We start from the raw sequence: 18,928 nt of genomic DNA, 5'->3' as shown, positions 1-18,928 counted from the left end.
TTAAGCTGCTCTCTCTGGAAATTGGAGAGGAAGTGTCTCAGCCTCTTGTAATGGTTGAATATATGTCTGTGGTCGGAATGATCACCCTGATATGGCTTTAATCTGGTCTCATGTCTCTCCAAGACTATTATGTTCATTAGAGTTTGACACCACTCAAACTATCTTGGTTCTTTCATCTCTTTAGAAACTCATCTTGCTTCAGATATCACTGCTCTTAGCAGAGTTCTTCCTTCTTTCAGAGGCTTTCTAAAGATGTTGACTCAGCTCTTCCTCTTTAACTTCTTTACTGTAGAACAAATAATTCTTTCGTTTTGTATTATCTGGGATGATGACTGGAATTGCTTTGCTGCAGCTACAATGACTTCCTTGAGTCTCGTGTATGTTCACATCTTCAGGTGGCGAGTGGTGGAACGATATTGTACATTTTTCCTGGAAGCTCTTGCTTGGTTCATCACTGACCTGGAAGCTTTTGCTTGGTTTGACCTCCTGGAAGCTCTTACTTGGTTCATCGCTGACCTCCTGTAAGCTCTTACTTGGTTCATCGCTGACCTCCTGGAAGCTCTTACTTGGTTCATCACTGACCTCCTGGAAGCTCTTACTTGGTTCATCACTGACCTCCTGGAAGCTCTTAATTGATTTATCACTGACCTCCTGGAAGCTCTTACTTGGTTCATCGCTGACCTCCTGGAAGCTCTTACTTGGTTTATCGCTGACCTCCTGGAAGCTCTTACTTGGTTCATCACTGACCTCCTGGAAGCTCTTGCTTGGTTCATCACTGACCTCCTGGAAGCTCTTACTAGGTTCATCGCTGACCTTCTGGAAGCTCTTCCTTGGTTCATCACTGACCTCCTGGAAGCTCTTACTTGGTTTATCACTGACCTCCTGGATGCTCTTACTTGGTTCATCGATGACCTCCTGGAAGCTCTTCCTTGGTTCATCACTGACCTCCTAGAAGCTCTTACTTGGTTTATCACTGACCTCCTGGAAGCTCTTGCTTGGTTCATCACTGACCTCCTGGAAGCTCTTGCTTGGTTCATCGCTGACCTCCTGGAAGCTCTTACTAGGTTCATCGCTGACCTCCTGGAAGCTCTTACTTGGTTCATCACTGACCTCCTGGAAGCTCTTGCTTGGTTCATCGCTTACCTCCTGGAAGCTCTTGCTTGGTTCATCGCTGACCTCCTGGAAGCTCTTACTTGGTTCATCACTGACCTCCTGGAAGCTCTTACTTGATTTATCACTGACCTCCTGGAAGCTCTTACTTGGTTCATCGCTGACCTCCTGGAAGCTCTTACTTGGTTTATCGCTGACCTCCTGGAAGCTCTTGCTTGGTTCATCACTGACCTCCTGGAAGCTCTTGCTTGGTTCATCGCTTACCTCCTGGAAGCTCTTGCTTGGTTCATCGCTGACCTCCTGGTAGCTCTTGCTTGGGTCATCACTCACCTCCCGGAAGTTCTTGCTTGGGTCTTTGCTGACCACCTGGAAGCTCCTGCTTGGGTCTTTGCTGACCTCCCGGAAGCTCTTGCTTGGGTCTTTGCTGACCTCCCGGAAGCTCTTGCTTGGGTCTTTGCTGGCCTCCCGGAAGCTCTTGCTTGGGTATTTGCTGACCTCCCGGAAGCTCTTGCTTGGGTCTTTGCTGACCTCCTGGAAGCTCTTGCTTGGGTCTTTGCTGACCTCCTGGAAGCTCTTGCTTGGGTCTTTGCTGACCTCCTGGAAGCTCTTGCTTGGGTCTTTGCTGACCTCCTGGAAGCTCTTGCTTGGATCTTTGCTGACCTCCTGGAAGCTCTTGCTTGGGTCTTTGCTGACCTCCTGGAAGCTCTTGCTTGGGTCTTTGCTGACCTCCTGGAAGCTCTTGCTTGGGTCTTTGCTGACCTCCTGGAAGCTCTTGCTTGGGTCTTTGCTGACCTCCTGGAAGCTCTTGCTTGGGTCTTTGCTGACCTGGAAGCTCTTGCATGGGTCTTTGCTGACCTCCTGGAAGCTCTTGCTTGGGTCTTTGCTGACCTCTTGGAAGCTCTGGCTTGGGTCTTTGCTGACCTCCTGGAAGCTCTTGCTTGGGTCTTTGCTGACCTCGAGTCTTGCCTAATATTCAGTTATCATCGTGTGAAGGACGTACTAATAGTAGCATTGATTCGTATTAAAACAACTGGAGACAACGCCAGATATATTATGCAGTTTAATTTTCTAGCAGTTAGTGAAGTTTCTTGACATTATCGTTTGAATTATTATTGGTATTGATGTTCTTGGTAAGTTTTGTAATAAATATAGTTCTTATAGTCTCTGTTATTTGTGAAGCCTTTCTGCCATTGTAAAACATGTATTAATTCTTTAACTTGTTTTTCAGAACTCTGGTTTGTTCGTCTTCAGCGACTTGACACTAGAGACGAGACCGTGCGAGGAAGGTAATGTTCACTTCTCTTCATCAACGGCCTCTCTTCCCAATGTCAAATTATCAATGTTTATTTTATCATTCAGCTGTTTTTCTCAGACTTCTAATTGTAACTGTTACATGATTGTAACTGTCTGTATTTCTACAAATATTTTTCACTGTTATTTGTACAGCATATTTACTGCCAAACAAGACCAGGAGCACCTTTCTCCTCCTACTTCCATAAAATCACATCATATTCAGCATGTAATAGAATTCGGAAGTAATAAGTCACAAATTTGAAATGCACATTAGTTGTCCATTTAGATTTTTCAACTGTTAACATGTAAATTTATATTTTTATATCAGCTCTAAGTAAAAAGCCCGAAATTTATAATAGTAGTAGGCATCCTTCAGTCTCGGGAGACTATGGAGTTGCGCCCTAGTTGTCAATCCTGGTGCAGCGTCTGGTGTGACTGATGAGGCCAATCCGAGAGTGGCAGTCCATCCCACACCGAGCACAAACGAAGTCCGATTCTGGTCTGTCTTCCTGGTTACCGGCTTTCCTTCTCTGTCTCTTTGCCTCTGATTCCTTGGCAAGTGACTCCTCGAACTTGGAGAGACCTCGTTGAACAGACTGCCTCCAGGCTGAACGGTCTGTAGCCAGTGTCTCCCATATAGCAAGATCGACGTCCATGGCTTTCAGGTCCCTTTTGCATACGTCTTTGTACCGTAGCTGGGGCTTGCCTACTGGACGCTTTCCCTGCCTCAGCTCTCCATACAGGAGATCCTTGGGGATCCTGCCGTCGCCCATTCGCACAACGTGCCCGAGCCAGCGCATTCGTCTCTGTTTCAGCATTGTGTACATGCTGGTGATTCTTGCTCTCCCCAAGACGTTGTTGTTTGTCACCTTGTCCTGCCAGGTGATGTCCAAGATGTGTCGAAGGCAGCGCATGTGGTAGGCATTCAGCCGTCTTTCCTGACGGGCGCGGAGTGTCCAAGACTCACTGCCATAAAGGAGAGTGCTCAGGACACAGGATCTGTAAACCTGAATCTTAGTATACTCAGTTAGCCTATTGTTGGCCCACACTCTCTTTGTCAGTTTGGACATGGTAGTAGATGCCTTACCGATGCGTTTGTTTAGCTCCGTATCAAGAGAGAGGGAGTCAGAGATTGTGGAGCCCAGGTACACGAAGTCGTGAACAACTTCCAGTTTGGAATCAGAGATGCCGATGTCAGGTGGGGAGTCCACTCCTTGTCCCATGACTTGTGTTTTCTTCAGACTGATGGTGAGTCCGAAAGCCTGAGAGGCCTCGCTGAAGCGGGTTATGAGCCGTTGGAGGTCTTCAGCTGAGTGGGCAGTGACTGCTGCGTCGTCGGCAAAGAGGAAGTCGCGCAGACACCTCAGCCGAACCTTTGTCTTGGCTCTCAGCCTGGCGAGGTTAAAGAGCTTCCCATCCGACCTGGTCCGGAGGTAAATGCCTTCCGTGACAGATCCGAAGGCGTGCCGCAGCATAACTGCGAAGAAAATCCCGAATAGGGTTGGAGCCAGTACGCAGCCCTGCTTTACTCCACTTCGGATGTCAAAGGCGCCTGATGTTAGGCCATCAAAGACCACGGTGCCCCTCATGTTCTCATGGAAAGATCTGATGATGCTGAGGAGCCTGGGTGGGCATCCGATCTTGGGGAGGATCTTGAACAGGCCATCCCTGCTGACGAGGTCGAAGGCCTTCGTCAGGTCTATGAAGGCTACAAAGAGTGGCTGCTTCTGTTCCCTGCATTTCTCCTGCAGTTGTCTGAGGGAAAAGACCATGTCGATGGTGGACCTGCCAGCTCTGAATCCACATTGTGATTCTGGATAAACTCTCTCTGCAAGTACTTGGAGCCTCTTCAATGCGACTCGAGCAAACAGCTTTCCGACAATACTGAGGAGGGAGATTCCACGGTAGTTGTTGCAGTCGCCCCTGTCACCTTTATTCTTATACAGTGTGACGATGTTGGCATCCCTCATGTCCTGTGGCGCATCTCCTTCTTCCCAGCAGAGGCAGAGAATTTCGTGCAGCTCTATGAGCAGGCTACCTCTGCAGCACTTCAAGGTCTCAGCAGGAATGCCATCTTTGCCAGGAGCTTTACCAGAAGCAAGGGAGTCTAGGGCATCGCTGAGTTCTTCCAGGGTCGGTTCACTGTCGAGCTCCATTAACACAGGCAGACACTCAATGGCGCTCAGGGCATCTTCGGTGACTACATTGTCCCTGGCGTATAGCTCAGAGTAGTGCTCGACCCAGCGCTTCAGCTGCAGTGTCTGGTCCTGAATCACCTCGCCAGTGGCAGATTTCAGAGGAGCGGTCTTCTTCTGGATTGGGCCGAGGGCCTGCTTGATGCCGTCATACATTCCCCTTACATTGCCTGTATCCGCTGCAGTCTGTATCTGGGAGCAGAGCTGGAGCCAATAGTTGTTGGCACATCGCCTGGCGCTCTGCTGCACTTTGCAGCGGACGGCCCGAAGGATCTGTAAGTTGCGCCGACTTGGGCAGGCTTTGTAGGCTGCCAAGGCGTTTCTCTTCTCTTCGATTACAGGTGTCATCTCTTCCGAGTGAGCCTCGAACCAGTCTGCCGACCTGCCGGTCTTCTTGCCAAAGGTGGAAATGGCAGCGTTGAACACAGCGTCTCTGAAGTGCTCCCATCTTTTACAGGCAGTGACCCCAGCTGGGCCAGGAAGAGCTTCCTCGAGCACGTGTGCAAAATCTTCCACCTTGTCCTGGTTGCGGGTCTTGGTGGTGTCGATGCGAGGTCTGCCCGCCTTTTTCGAGTGATGAATCTTCTTTGGTTGCATCTTGACCCTGCTACATACCAGGGAGTGGTCGGTGTCACAGACAGCACTCTGGTAGCTACGCGTAATCTTGACGCTGGGTAGACTTGCACGCCTGGTAAGAATCAGGTCAAGCTGGTGCCAGTGCTTGGATCTGGGGTGTCTCCAAGATACTCGGTGTTGAGGCTTTCTGCCGAAGAACGTGTTGGTGACACAAAGACCATGAAGGCAGCAGAGTTCTAGCAGACGTTGCCCGTTCTCATTCATCCTTCCTATGCCGAATTGACCCAGGCAAGTGGGCCAAATGTTGTGCTCGGCACCCACTCTGGCGTTGAAGTCGCCGAGGATGAACAGTGGCTCCTTTACAGGGATTCTCGCTATGACTCTGTTGAGGTCATCGTAGAATTTTTCCTTTGCCTCTGCTGGAGAAGTCAGGGTTGGTGCATATGCACTAATTACATTGACTGGTCCTGTTTGGGAGTACAGTTGCAGAGACAGAAATCGTTCGGTTTCCCCCATCGGTGGCATAATGTGTCCCAACAGTGCATTCCTGACGGCAAATCCCACACCATGTTCTCTGGTCTCATCTGGAGGTTTTCCTTGCCAGAAGAAAGAGAAGGTCCTCTCTCTCACAGATCCTGATCCTGGGAGCCTGGTCTCTTGGAGAGCAACAATATCCATCTGCAGCTTGCTCAGCTCCCTATCGATGATTGCTGTTTTTCGGGCGTCATTGATTTCTTGCAGGTCGTCAGAGAAACCTGGTGTCAGTGTCCTGACGTTCCATGTGCCCAGCTTTAGGGCAGTTGATATTTTCTTCTTTGGTTTGGTATTGCTTGGTGCAAAGTTGTCGGGCCGCTTGTCAGTTTTCACCCTAAACCCCACGCACCCAGTGAGGTTAACGGACCGTGGCGAGGCAACACCTTATTGGCTGGGGTTTGCCCAGCTTGAGGCGGGCGGTAGCTGCCCAGTGGGGCGCGATGACCCCTCCCACCGTCGGAAGCAACCCCTGGCGTCACACTCTTCGCCAATCGAGCAGAAGACTTAAAACCGGTAGACTGTCGCTTCCCGTGTTGGTTCGACGCTGTGAGGCGAAGCTGGAGTGTCCTCTCCAGGGCGCAAAGCCTGGGTAAGTAGATATGGAGGAGAAGCTGTTACCCATGCAGCAGGTCCCCCCTCTCCACGTTGCTGAAATTATCCAATAGAGAGGCAAATGCCAATACGCATGGTTCCAGCAACGTCGCAGGAGCTGCCAGAACGAGGTCGACGTCAACAACGAACTGCCTTAGGGGCTCCAACTCCGGATTTTTCCTCGAGGTTGACTCCTGAAGCCTTCCCAAAAACAAGGGTATGGCCGCAAGGCAGCGGAGGTTTAAAATCAGGGTTTTCCTTCCCCTAGATGGGCTGCCTTCCCAGGCTATCGAGTCCCATCTACACGGATGTTAATTTGTTAAATTACACCAAATTTATAATACTATAATATAATATAATACAAATTACGAAATTTATAATACTAGTAATAATAATAATAAGATATTAATTAAGTCAAACTCAAAGACAAATTTTAGCTGATCCTCGAGTTCTCACACGCTTGAACAGAATAAACTTAACATAGTTAGAATGCAGAAACATTTCACAGCCTCGATTCGAAACAAGCAATTTTAAACGATTTTTAAGCAATTTTTTCCTCCCAGTCATAGATGTACAAATATCGAAGGAATCAAGTATTTGTAATTTGACACAAACACAATAAATGTGTCATATGTCCATCACGAATTTAAGTGTCTCCAACAATCTCTGTTATAGCGATTGTTTGTTAGATAATATAAGTGATAAAATTACACATTTTAGTTTGCTTCAAGCTCAGTAATGTTAGTCCACATTAACATAAGCAAATGTTCTGCAATTACTCTCTTAATGACCAGAGTAATTGGATATGCTGACTCAGACTGGAGGCGTGGGTCTGTGGTGTAGGTGCACATGTTACCCCTGCTAGTGTTGTGCACACTACCGTGGTGTAGGTGCACATGTTATCCCTGCTAGTGTTGTGCACACTACCGTGGTGTAGGTGCACATGTTACCCCTGCTAGTGTTGTGCGCATGTTACCCTTGCTAGTGTTGTGCACACTACCCTGGTGTAGGTGCACATGTTACCCCTGCTAGTGTTGTGCACACTACCGTGGTGTAGGTGCACATAATGTTACCCCTGCTAGTGTTGTGCACACTACCCTGGTGTAGGTGCACATAATGTTACCCCTGCTAGTGTTGTGCACACTACCCTGGTGTAGGTGCACATGTTACCCCTGCTAGTGCTGTGCACATGTTACCCTTGCTAGTGTTGTGCACACTACCCTGGTGTAGGTGCACATGTTACCCCTGCTAGTGTTGTGCACACTACCTTGGTGTAGGTGCACATGTTACCCCTGCTAGTGTTGTGCACACTACCGTGGTGTAGGTGCACATGTTATCCCAGCTAGTGTTGTGCACACTACCGTGGTGTAGGTGCACTTGTTACCCCTGCTAGTGTTGTGCACACTACCGTGGTGTAGGTGCACATGTTACCCCTGCTAGTGTTGTGCACACTACCTTGGTGTAGGTGCACATGTTATCCCTGCTAGTGTTGTGCACACTACCGTGGTGTAGGTGCACATGTTACCCCTGCAAGTGTTGTGCACACTACCTTGGTGAAGGTGCACATGTTATCGCTGCTAGTGCTGTGCACACTACCGTGGTGTAGGTGCACATGTTACCCCTGCTAGTGTTGTGCACACTACCGTGGTGTAGGTGCACATGTTACCCCTGCTAGTGTTGTGCACACTACCTTGGTGTAGGTGCACATGTTACCCCTGCTAGTGTTGTGCACACTACCTTGGTGTAGATGCACATGTTACCCTTGCTAGTGTTGTGCACACTACCGTGGTGTAGGTGCACATGTTACCCCTGCTAGTGTTGTGCACACTACCGTGGTGTAGATGCACATGTTACCCCTGCTAGTGTTGTGCACACTACCGTGGTGTATGTGCACATGATGTTACCTGGCTGGTGTTGTGCACACTACCGTGGTGTAGGTGCACATGTTACCCCTGCTAGTGTTGTGCACACTACCGTGGTGTAGGTGCACATGATGTTACCCCTGCTAGTGTTGTGCACACTACCTTGGTGTATATGCACATGTTACCCCAGCTAGTGTTGTGCACACTACCGTGGTGTAGATGCACATGTTACCCCTGCTAGTGTTGTGCACACTACCGTGGTGTAGGTGCACATGTTACCCCTGCTAGTGTTGTGCATACTACCGTGGTGTAGGTGCACATGATGTTACCCCTGCTAGTGTTGTGCACACTACCTTGGTGTAGGGGCACATGTTACCCTTGCTAGTGTTGTGCACACTACCGTGGTGTAGGTGCACATGTTATCCCTGCTAGTGTTGTGCACACTACCGTGGTGTAGGTGCACATGTTACCCCTGCTAGTGTTGTGCACACTACCTTGGTGTAGGTGCACATGTTACCCCTGCTAGTGTTGTGCACACTACCCTGGTGTAGGTGCACATGTTACCCCTGCTAGTGTTGTGCACACTACCTTGGTGTAGGTGCACATGTTACCCCTGCTAGTGTTGTGCACACTACCTTGGTGTAGGTGCACATGTTACCCCTGCTATTGTTGTGCACACTACCTTGGTGTAGGTGCACATGTTACTCTTGCTAGTGTTGTGCACACTACCGTGGTGTAGGTGCACATGTTATCCCTGCTAGCGTTGTGCACATTACCGTGGTGTAGGTGCACATGTTACCCCTGCTAGGGTTGTGCACACTACCCTGGTGTAGGTGCACATGTTACCCCTGCTAGTGTTGTGCACACTACCTTGGTGTAGGTGCACATGTTACCCCTGCTAGTGTTGTGCACACTACCTTGGTGTAGGTGCACATGTTACCCCTGCTAGTGTTGTGCACACTACCTTGGTGTAGATACACATGTTACCCCTGCTAGTGTTGTGCACACTACCGTGGTGTAGGTGCACATAATGTTACCCCTGCTAGTGTTGTGCACACTACCTTGGTGTAGGTGCACATGTTTCCCCTGCTAGTGTTGTGCACACTACCGTGGTGTAGATGCACATGTTACCCCTGCTAGTGTTGTGCACACTACCGTGGTGTAAGTGCACATGATGTTACCCCTGCTAGTGTTGTGCACACTACCGTGGTGTAGGTGCACATGTTATCCCTGCTAGTGTTGTGCACACTACCTTGGTGTAGGTGCACATGTTACCCTTGCTAGTGTTGTGCACACTACCGTGGTGTAGGTGCACATGTTATCCCTGCTAGTGTTGTGCACACTACCGTGGTGTAGGTGCACATGTTACCCCTGCTAGTGTTGTGCACACTACCTTGGTGTAGGTGCACATGTTACCCCTGCCAGTGTTGTGCACACTACCCTGGTGTAGGTGCACATGTTACCCCTGCTAGTGTTGTGCACACTACCTTGGTGTAGGTGCACATGTTACCCCTGCTAGTGTTGTGCACACTACCTTGGTGTAGGTGCACATGTTACCCCTGCTATTGTTGTGCACACTACCTTGGTGTAGGTGCACATGTTACCCTTGCTAGTGTTGTGCACACTACCGTGGTGTAGGTGCACATGTTATCCCTGCTAGTGTTGTGCACATTACCGTGGTGTAGGTGCACATGTTACCCCTGCTAGGGTTGTGCACACTACCCTGGTGTAGGTGCACATGTTACCCCTGCTAGTGTTGTGCACACTACCTTGGTGTAGGTGCACATGTTACCCCTGCTAGTGTTGTGCACACTACCTTGGTGTAGGTGCACATGTTACCCCTGCTAGTGTTGTGCACACTACCTTGGTGTAGATGCACATGTTACCCCTGCTAGTGTTGTGCACACTACCGTGGTGTAGGTGCACATAATGTTACCCCTGCTAGTGTTGTGCACACTACCTTGGTGTAGGTGCACATGTTTCCCCTGCTAGTGTTGTGCACACTACCGTGGTGTAGATGCACATGTTACCCCTGCTAGTGTTGTGCACACTACCGTGGTGTAAGTGCACATGATGTTACCCCTGCTAGTGTTGTGCACACTACCGTGGTGTAGGTGCACATGTTATCCCTGCTAGTGTTGTGCACACTACCTTGGTGTAGGTGCACATGTTACCCCTGCTAGTGTTGTGCACACTACCGTGGTGTAGGTGCACATGTTATCCCTGCTAGTGTTGTGCACACTACCTTGGTGTAGGTGCACATGTTACCCCTGCTAGTGTTGTGCACACTACCGTGGTGTAGGTGCACATGTTATCCCTGCTAGTGTTGTGCACACTACCGTGGTGTAGGTGCACATGTTACCCCTGCAAGTGTTGTGCACACTACCGTGGTGTAGGTGCACATGTTATCCCTGCTAGTGTTGTGCACACTACCTTGGTGTAGGTGCACATGTTACCCCTGCTAGTGTTGTGCACACCACCGTGGAGTAGGTGCACAACGCTGTACGCATAAGGTAAATGTTAATTAGTGACACCAACATGGATTATCAACAAAAACAGCGCCAGCTGCTGGTCCTTGATGAACGGGGAAGCAAAAACACTTCAATTACGTATTTAGTAAAAATAAACAAAATATTAACGTTGAGCGAAATAATGTTTTGTGTGTTAAAAGAAAAAGTGTGTGTTATCTGCAACTTTTTAACAAATATTTATTAAAATAAAATAACAATATATGAATAAATTATAATGGAGTGTAAGTATGTTTGATATGTGACCGCCTGCCTGAGGAGGGCAGGAAATGTGTGGTGGTGGAGACAGTGTTGCTTGTGAAGTATTGCTAGCTGGGCTGTGCTGGGAGACCCGAGACACGCCGGCTCTCGCCTCAATTATATTAGAGAGGTGGGGGTAATTACTTAACTTGAATCATCTGATGAACATAAAAACTCTTGACTTTACAGAGCGTCTTCAGTTTTTGCCCCTCCCCCCCTTGGTATGGGAACATAGACCTGTGGGTGGTTTTGGTGGCGGCCTCGCTGGTGATATTGCGCCCGCCGCCGCCCGGCCTCAGTCACCCCCGCCGGCCTTCGCCACAGACAGCGCCAGTAAGGAAGGCAGCGAACAACAGCCAGATGTTCCTAGGACCAATTTCCCGGAGACTTGGCTCTGGGACATCATCGTTGTCCCGTAAGTCTCCAACTTATAGATTTATGTGTGAAGGTGTTCCGTTTTGTTTGTCTGTGAACACTGACCTTCACAGACCATATTGGGGGCTGTATTTGGTCTTTATTTTCAAAGGTTTCCAGCAATAGTTCAAATTCAAAATGCATTATAATCCACTTTCATGCAGAACACGACAACTGACATTTCATTCTACTTAAAGAACTTCACACTTATCTTCCTCTAGTGTCACGCATTCATGCACTGTTTATTGGTGGGTGGAGGGGCTGGGTGTCGACGTGTCGGTGGGTGGAGGGGTTGGGTGTCGACGTGTCGGTGGGTGGAGGGGCTGGTTGTCGACGTGTCGGTGGGTGAAGGGGTTGGGTGTCGACGTGTCGGTGGGTGGAGGGGCTGGTTGACGACGTGTCGGTAGGTGGAGGGGTTGGGTGTCGACGTGTCGGTGGGTGGAGGGGCTGGTTGACGACGTGTCGGTGGGTTGAGGGGTTGGGTGTCGACGTGTCGGTGGGTGGAGGGGCTGGTTGACGACGTGTCGGTGGGTGCAGGGGTTGGGTGTCGGTGGGTGGAGGGGCTGGTTGTCGACGTGTCGGTGGGTGGAGGGGCTGGGTGTCGACGTGTCGGTGGGTGGAGGGGCTGGGTGTCGACGTGTCGGTGGCTGGAGGGGCTGGTTGTCAACATGTCGGTGGGTGGAGGGGCTGGTTGTCGACGTGTCGGTTGGTGGAGGGGCTAGGTGTCAACATGTCGGTGGGTGGAGGGGCTGGTTGTCGACGTGTCGGTGGGTGGAGGGGCTGGGTGTCAACATGTTGGTGGGTGGAGGGGCTGGTTGTCAACATGTCGGTGGGTGGAGGGGCTGGTTGTCAACATGACGGTGGGTGGAGGGGCTGGTTGTCGACGTGTCGGTGGGTGGAGGGGCTGGATGTCAACATGTCGGTGGGTGGAGGGGCTGGTTGTCGACGTGTCCGTGGGTGGAGGGGCTGGGTGTCGGTGGGTGGAGGGGCTGGTTGTCAACATGTCGGTGGGTGGAGGAGCTGGTTGTCAACATGTCGGTGGGTGGAGGAGCTGGTTGTCAACATGTCGGTGGGTGGAGGGGATAGCTGTCGACGTGTCAGTTGGTGGAGGAGCTGATTGACTGTGTGGAGTTGCACGTGATGGTCAATTGTTGTACTGTAACCGGAGGGTGATGGGAAATTGGTGCAGCGTAAATTACGGCCTCCTGAGATGCGTAAGTATGATGAGGATGATGAACACTCCTTCACTAATCATCACTTCTACTGGGAAGTTCTCAGTAATAATTGAAATCAGAATATGTATATAACCAGTGTTGTAATAATTTTGAACTTGGTTACAGTTTTGGCATTAAGGTGTAAATGAAATAATTAGTGTTGTATGTGGTTATTGGCAGGTCGTCAGGCGTGAGCACCCAGCAGGTGACTGTACCGGACACCATCACACAGTGGGTGGGCAAGGCCGTGTGTGCCCACCCACAGAAGGGCGTAGGACTCTCCCAGAGGATGTCCATCACCACCTTCACCCCCTTCTTCGTCGACCTCACCCTTCCCCCCTCTCTCAAGCGTGGAGAGATCCTCCCCGTCAAGATGTCTGTCTTCAACTACCTCGACCAACCCATACCTGTAAGTCCGCCTCTTTATCTCTGACTTGCCATCAACACTCACACACACACACACACACGCACACACACAGACACACACACACACACACACACACACACACACACACACACGGGGCCTCGTAGCCTGGTGGATAGCGCGCGGACTCGTAATTCTGTGGCGCGGGTTCGATTCCTGCACGAGGCAGAAACAAATGGGCAAAGTTTCTTTCACCCTGAATGCCCCTATTACATAGCAGTAAATAGGTACCTGGGAGTTAGTCAGCTGTTATGGGCTGCTTCCTTAGGTGTGTGTGTGTGTGTGTGTGGTGTGGAAAAAAAAGTAGTTAGTAAACAGTTGATTGACAGTTGAGAGGCGGGCTGAAAGAGCAAAGCTTAACCCCCGCAAAACACAACTAGGCGAACACACACACACACACGCAAACACACACACGCAAACACACACACACACACACACACACACACACACACACACACACACACACACACACACACACACACACACACACACAACGACGGGTAGTAGGCCAGCGACGGTAGGAGACACACGCGATTAGCGAGGTCCGCGGAAATTCGTCAATTTCTCGGGACATTGAAGGATTATTGAGGCTAGATCACACCTCTCGCAGTGTGTAGCTAGCAAGGTGCTACATAGCATAGTCATATCGCTAGCGATAGTGCAAAAAAAACAAAGTGTAGCTAGTGGAATCACCGGTGCATACAGTGTGGAGGACCGAGTAGTGACCTGACCTGACCTGACCTGACGGCCAGGTGGGACGGCCCGCCGTGGAACTGCTGACTGTGTTTGTTGGGTGGTGACTGTGACTCCAGAGATTTGTGTAGAAAAGAATCGACATCGTCAATCTACTAGCACTAAGAGAATCACCAAGTGGAAAGGCGACGACTGAGCACCATCGTCAATCATACATCATCATTACTCATCTAGTTGTGTGAGCGGGAATCATACTAGTATGTACCCCCCCTCTCTGGTCAAGTAATCAGGTGTACAGTGTGAGGTAAAATATTATCAAATTCTTGTTCAGGATAGTATATATATATTTAAAATCTCGGTGTGGCTCATTCTGGTTAGAAGTTACCGCTTCCGGGAACTAGTAACACACGTAAATGCACGCACGCACGCACACGCACGCACACGCACGCACGCACTCAAGCCCACACGTATGTATGCACACACACACACACACACGCACACACAGGCTAGAAAGGATTAACACCTTTCGTGGAAAGGAGATAAAACCTCTCATAATCCACCCCTCTCTCTTACCTGCTGTAAGCTGAACACCTCACCTCCTAGTAACCCCATCCCAAGCGCACACACGTTCTCTCTCTCTCTCTCTCTCTCTCTCTCTCTCTCTCTCTCTCTCTCTCTCTCTTGCTCTCTCTCTCTCTTGCTCTCTCTCTCTCTTGCTCTCTCTCTCTCTTGCTCTCTCTCTCTCTTGCTCTCTCTCTCTCTTGCTCTCTCTCTCTCTTGCTCTCTCTCTCTCTTGCTCTCTCTCTCTTGCTCTCTCTCCTCTTGCTCTCTCTCTCTTGTTCTCTCTCTCTCTCTTGTTCGCTCTCTCTTGCTCTCTTTTGCTCTCTCTCTCTCTTGCTCTCTCTCTCTCTCTCTCTTGACAAGGGACAAAATGGCAGGAGGCCGCAACAGGGAGACGGGAAGCAGCCAGGAAGATCAAACAAAGGAATTGCTAACCCAAGTTCTGGAGGAATTCAGGAGGGAGATGAATGAAATGTGGATTACAATTAACAATCTGCAAAGTGAGCTAGCATCAGCAAGGGAGGAGATCAAATCTCTCACAGAGAAAAATAAAGAGACTGAGCATCAGATTATCATCTAAAGGGAAGGTGGGAATGTTACATTGGAAGGAAATGCCTCTGTACCTGATACACTTGCGGATATACTGAAAAAGAGCTCAGAAGCAATGGACACAGTGAGGGAGGTAGCGATGCAAGCAGCTACGTCACAGGAAGCAGCAAGGTGCACCACTCAACTGCTGGAGAGAAAAAGATCAGTGGTAGTTGTAGTCATCAAAGAACAGGAAGGATCCAACAGGCAAGAATGGAATGGCAAGGATAGAGAGGCAGTACATGGGCTACTGAAGGGGTTACAGATGGTAGGGGCTGTACATAACATAGAGAAGGTTTTCTGGTTGGGCTGGTACAACAAGGACAGAAACCGACTTTTAAGGTGGTGTTTACAACTAATCCACGAAGGAGGACATTCTCAAAAGGAGAGTCGTCTGCAGCATATGGAGGGATACCAAAAAAGTATTCCTGCAGAGGTACAGGACGAAGGAGGAGAGAGCCAGGGCAGCAGAGCAAGGAGAAAAGCGCAGGGAGTGAGGAGCAAACCAGGAAATCACAGCCCTCAACACAACAGTCCCAGAGGCAAGAGGAGAACCCAAAACCAGCATCCAAGCAACACCAGAGGGGAGGGCAACACACCACCCCCCTCTGCATAGAAACCCTCCCTTCCCCTCACCCTACCTGCCCCCACCAAACCCTCCCTCCCCCCCCCCCCCCCGCCCCCATTCTGACCCTGACACCCCTTCATTCCCATCATGTCCCCCCTCCCACCTTTTTCCCCCTGTCCCCCCTCCCCCTTCATCCCATACCCTCCCTATCCCTCCTCCCCCCTCACCCCGTATCCTCCATGTCCCCCCTACCTCCTTAACCCCACCCTACCTGTCCCCCCTTCCCTTAAACCCCCCACCCCAAAATCTCTGAGACCCTGCAAACCACCTCACAGATCCTCTCACCCACGGAACAGCTTCCCACACCAGCAGAATGCTTGCCAAGAAAGGGACATGAAAATGAACAGAAGAAAGTGAGCTTCAAGGCGATGTACACTAACATAGATGGGATTTCAAATAAAACAAGTGAACTTGGAGAATGGGCACTAGAAGAAAACCAGACATAATAGTACTCACAGAAACAAAGTTAACGAAAATCATAACAAACACAGTGTTTCCTCAGGGCTACTATGTAGTGAGGAAAGAGAGAGAAGGGAGAGGAGGAGGTGGTGTAGCTCTGCTACTAAGAGAAGGTTGGAGTTTCGAAGAGATGGTAATTCAGAACTGTGAAGGTTTCAGTGACTACATTTCAGGCACCATAGCAACTGGAGGACAGAAAATTATTATAGTAGTCATATATAACCCCCCACCGAATGACAGAAGACCCAGACAGGAATATGATAGAAAAACTTGGCCACCATCAATATAATAGAGAGAGCAGCTTCTGTGGCTAGCAGGAACGGATCCAGACTTCTAATCATGGGAGACTTCAACCATGGGAAGATAGATTGGGGGAGCAGAGACCCACATGGAGGCCCAGACATGGAGAGCTAAGCTGCTGGATGTGGCAACAAGAAACTTTCTAAGTCAACACGTCAAGGGACAGACAAGAATGAGAGGAGGGGATGAACCAGCCTTGCTTGATCTGATATTTACCCTAAATGAGTCGGATATAAGGGAAGTTAAGTTGGAAGCCCCCTTGGGAATGAGTGATCATAGTGTATTGAGCTTTGAGTACCTGGTTGAGCTGGGAATTATCACCCCCAAAAAAGAACTGGGAACCAAAGGGCTGGCGTACCGAAAGGGAAACTATGAGGAAATGAATAAATTCCTATGGGATATACATTGGGACACAGAACTCGGAACCAAGTCCGTACAAGACATGATAGACTATGTCACCCAAAAATGTCAGGAGGCTGTAAGCAGGTTTGTCCCAGCCCGACAGGAAAAACAGAGAAGCAAAGGAAGAATCCGTGGTTTAATAAGGAATGTATGAAAGCAAAGGAGCTGAACAAAAGGGCATGGAGGAACTTCCGTAATAACAGAACACCAGAAAGTAGAGTGAGATACCAGAGAACCAGGAACGAGTATGTCAGTGTGAGAAGAGCAGCTGAGAAAATGTATGAAAATGATATAGCTAATAAAGCCAAGACCGAACCAAAGCTACTACACAGTCACATCAGGAGGAAGACAACAGTGAAGGAACAGGTGATGAAACTTAGGGTGGGCGAGGACAGGTACACAGAGAATGACAAAGAGGTGTGTGAAGAACTCAACAAAGGTTCCAGGAGGTCTTTACAATAGAAGAGGGAGAAGTCGCGGCGCTAGGAGAGGTGGCAGCAAACCAGGTGACCTTGGATAGGTTCGAAATTACAAGAGATGAGGTTAAGAAGCACCTATTGGAGCTGGATGTGAGAAGCTGTTGGGCCGGACGGAATCTCACCATGGGTATTGAAAGAGTGTGCAGGAGCACTTTGCTTGCCACTCTCCATAGTGTATAGTAGGTCACTGGAAACGGGAGATCTACCAGAAATATGGAAGACTGCTAATGTAGTACCAATATACAAAAAGGGTGACAGACAAGAGGCACTGAACTACAGGCCAGTGTCCTTAACTTGTATACCATGCAAGGTGATGGAGAAGATTGTGAGAAAAACCTAGTAACACATCTGGAGAGAAGAGACTTTGTGACAACCCATCAACATGGGTTCAGGGAGGGTAAATCTTGCCTTACAGGATTGATAGAATTCTACGATCAGGTGACAAAGATTAAACAAGAAAGAGAAGGGTGGGCGGACTGCATTTTTTTGGACTGTCGGAAAGCCTTTGACACAGTACCCCATAAAAGGTTGATGCATAAGCTGGAGAAACAGGCAGGAGTAACTGGTAGCGCGCTCCAGTGGATAAGGGAGTACCTAAGCAATAGGAAGCAGAGAGTTACAGTGAGGGGTGAGACCTCAGAATGGCGTGAAGTCACCAGTGGAGTCCCACAGGGCTCTGTTCTTGGGCCTATCCTTTTTCTGATATACGTAAAAGATCTCCCAGAGGGTATAAACTCATTCCTCTCAATGTTTACTGAAGACGCCAAAATTATGAGAAGGATTAAGACAGAGGAGGACAGCTTGAGGCTTCAAGAAGACCTGGACAAGCTGCAGGAATGGTCGAACAAATGGCTGTTAGAGTTTAACCCAAGCAAATGTAATGTAATGAAGATAGGGGTAGGAAGCAGGAGACCAGATACAAGGTATCATTTGGGAGATGAAATACTTCAAGAGTCAGAGAGAGAGAAAGACCAGGGGGTTGATATCATGCCAGACCTGTCCCCTGAAGCTCATATCAAGAGGATAACATCAGCAGCATATGCCAGGTGGCTAACATAAGAACGGCCTTTAGAAACTTGTGTAAGGAATCTTTCAGAACATTATATACCACATATGTCAGACCAATCCTGGCGTATGCGGCTCCAGCATGGAGTCCATATCTAGTCAAGCATAACACTAGACTGGAAAAGGTTCAAGGTTTGCCACCAGACTAGTACCCGAGCTGAGAAGTATGAACTACGAGGAGAGACTACGGGAATTAAACCTCACTTCGTTGGAAGACAGAAGAGTTAGGGGGCATGATCACCACATTCAAGATTCTCAAGGGTATCGACAGGGTTGATAAAGACAGGCTATTTAACACAAGGGGCACACGCACTAGGGGACACAGGTGGAAACTGAGTGCCCAAATGAGCCACAGAGATATTAGAAAGAACTTTTTAGTGTCAGAGTGTTGACAAATGGAATGCATTAGGAAGTGATGTGGTGGAGGCTGACTCCATACACAGTTTCAAGTGTAGTTATGATAGAGCCCAATAGGCTCAGGATCTTTACACCTGTTGATTGACGGTTGGGAGGCGGGACCAAAGAGCCAGAGCTCAACCCCCGCAAGCACAACTAGGTGAGTACAGTCTTCTAGGCTTCCAGCGACACAGACTGTGCTACACAGTCTTCCTGGCGTCCAGCGACACAGACTGTGCTACACAGTCTTCCTGGCTTCCAGCGACACAGACTGTGCTACACAGTCTTCCTGGCTTCCAGAGATACAGACTGTGTTAGGCTTTGCTCCTTCTTCTAACAGTGACTTACGATAATGTCTAACCTCCTCATTCTAACT

General features: G+C 49.3%; 2 protein-coding genes across 2 annotated transcripts in view; one reads left to right on the top strand and one right to left on the bottom strand.

The window, feature by feature from the left end:
- Nucleotides 1-246: 246 nt before the first annotated feature.
- Nucleotides 247-2,122, bottom strand: LOC138357699 (srfA-induced gene J protein-like). Its single transcript, XM_069314687.1, has 4 exons — nt 2,111-2,122; nt 1,342-1,674; nt 748-882; nt 247-549 (listed from the first exon to the last, which is right to left on the bottom strand). Exons 1-4 carry the CDS (start codon nt 2,120-2,122, stop codon nt 247-249), a joined length of 783 nt encoding a protein of 260 aa, XP_069170788.1.
- Nucleotides 2,123-2,332: 210 nt separating this feature from the next.
- LOC138357698 (alpha-2-macroglobulin-like) overlaps nt 2,333-18,928 on the top strand; it is a gene marked incomplete at its 5' end in the record, with an annotated part of 75,161 nt that continues 58,565 nt past the window's right edge. Inside the window, 3 exon segments of the mRNA XM_069314686.1 lie at nt 2,333-2,396; nt 11,119-11,344; nt 12,738-12,966. Coding sequence (XP_069170787.1) covers nt 2,333-2,396; nt 11,119-11,344; nt 12,738-12,966 — 519 coding nt within the window.

The sequence above is a fragment of the Procambarus clarkii genome, chromosome 79 (assembly GCF_040958095.1).
Source record: "Procambarus clarkii isolate CNS0578487 chromosome 79, FALCON_Pclarkii_2.0, whole genome shotgun sequence".
NCBI lineage: Eukaryota > Metazoa > Arthropoda > Malacostraca > Decapoda > Cambaridae > Procambarus > Procambarus clarkii.
The sequence above is the reverse complement of the archived record's forward strand: the minus strand, read 5'-3'. Positions and strand labels throughout refer to the sequence as shown.

Coding starts and splice junctions, on each gene's coding strand:
- LOC138357699 (XM_069314687.1), bottom strand. Junction 883..1,341: donor CAAGCAAGAGCTTCCAGGAG/GTCAGTGATGAA, acceptor AAGAGCATCCAG/GAGGTCAGTGATAAACCAAG. Junction 550..747: donor CAAGCAAGAGCTTCCAGGAG/GTCAGTGATGAA, acceptor AGCTTCCAGGAG/GTCAGCGATGAACCAAGTAA.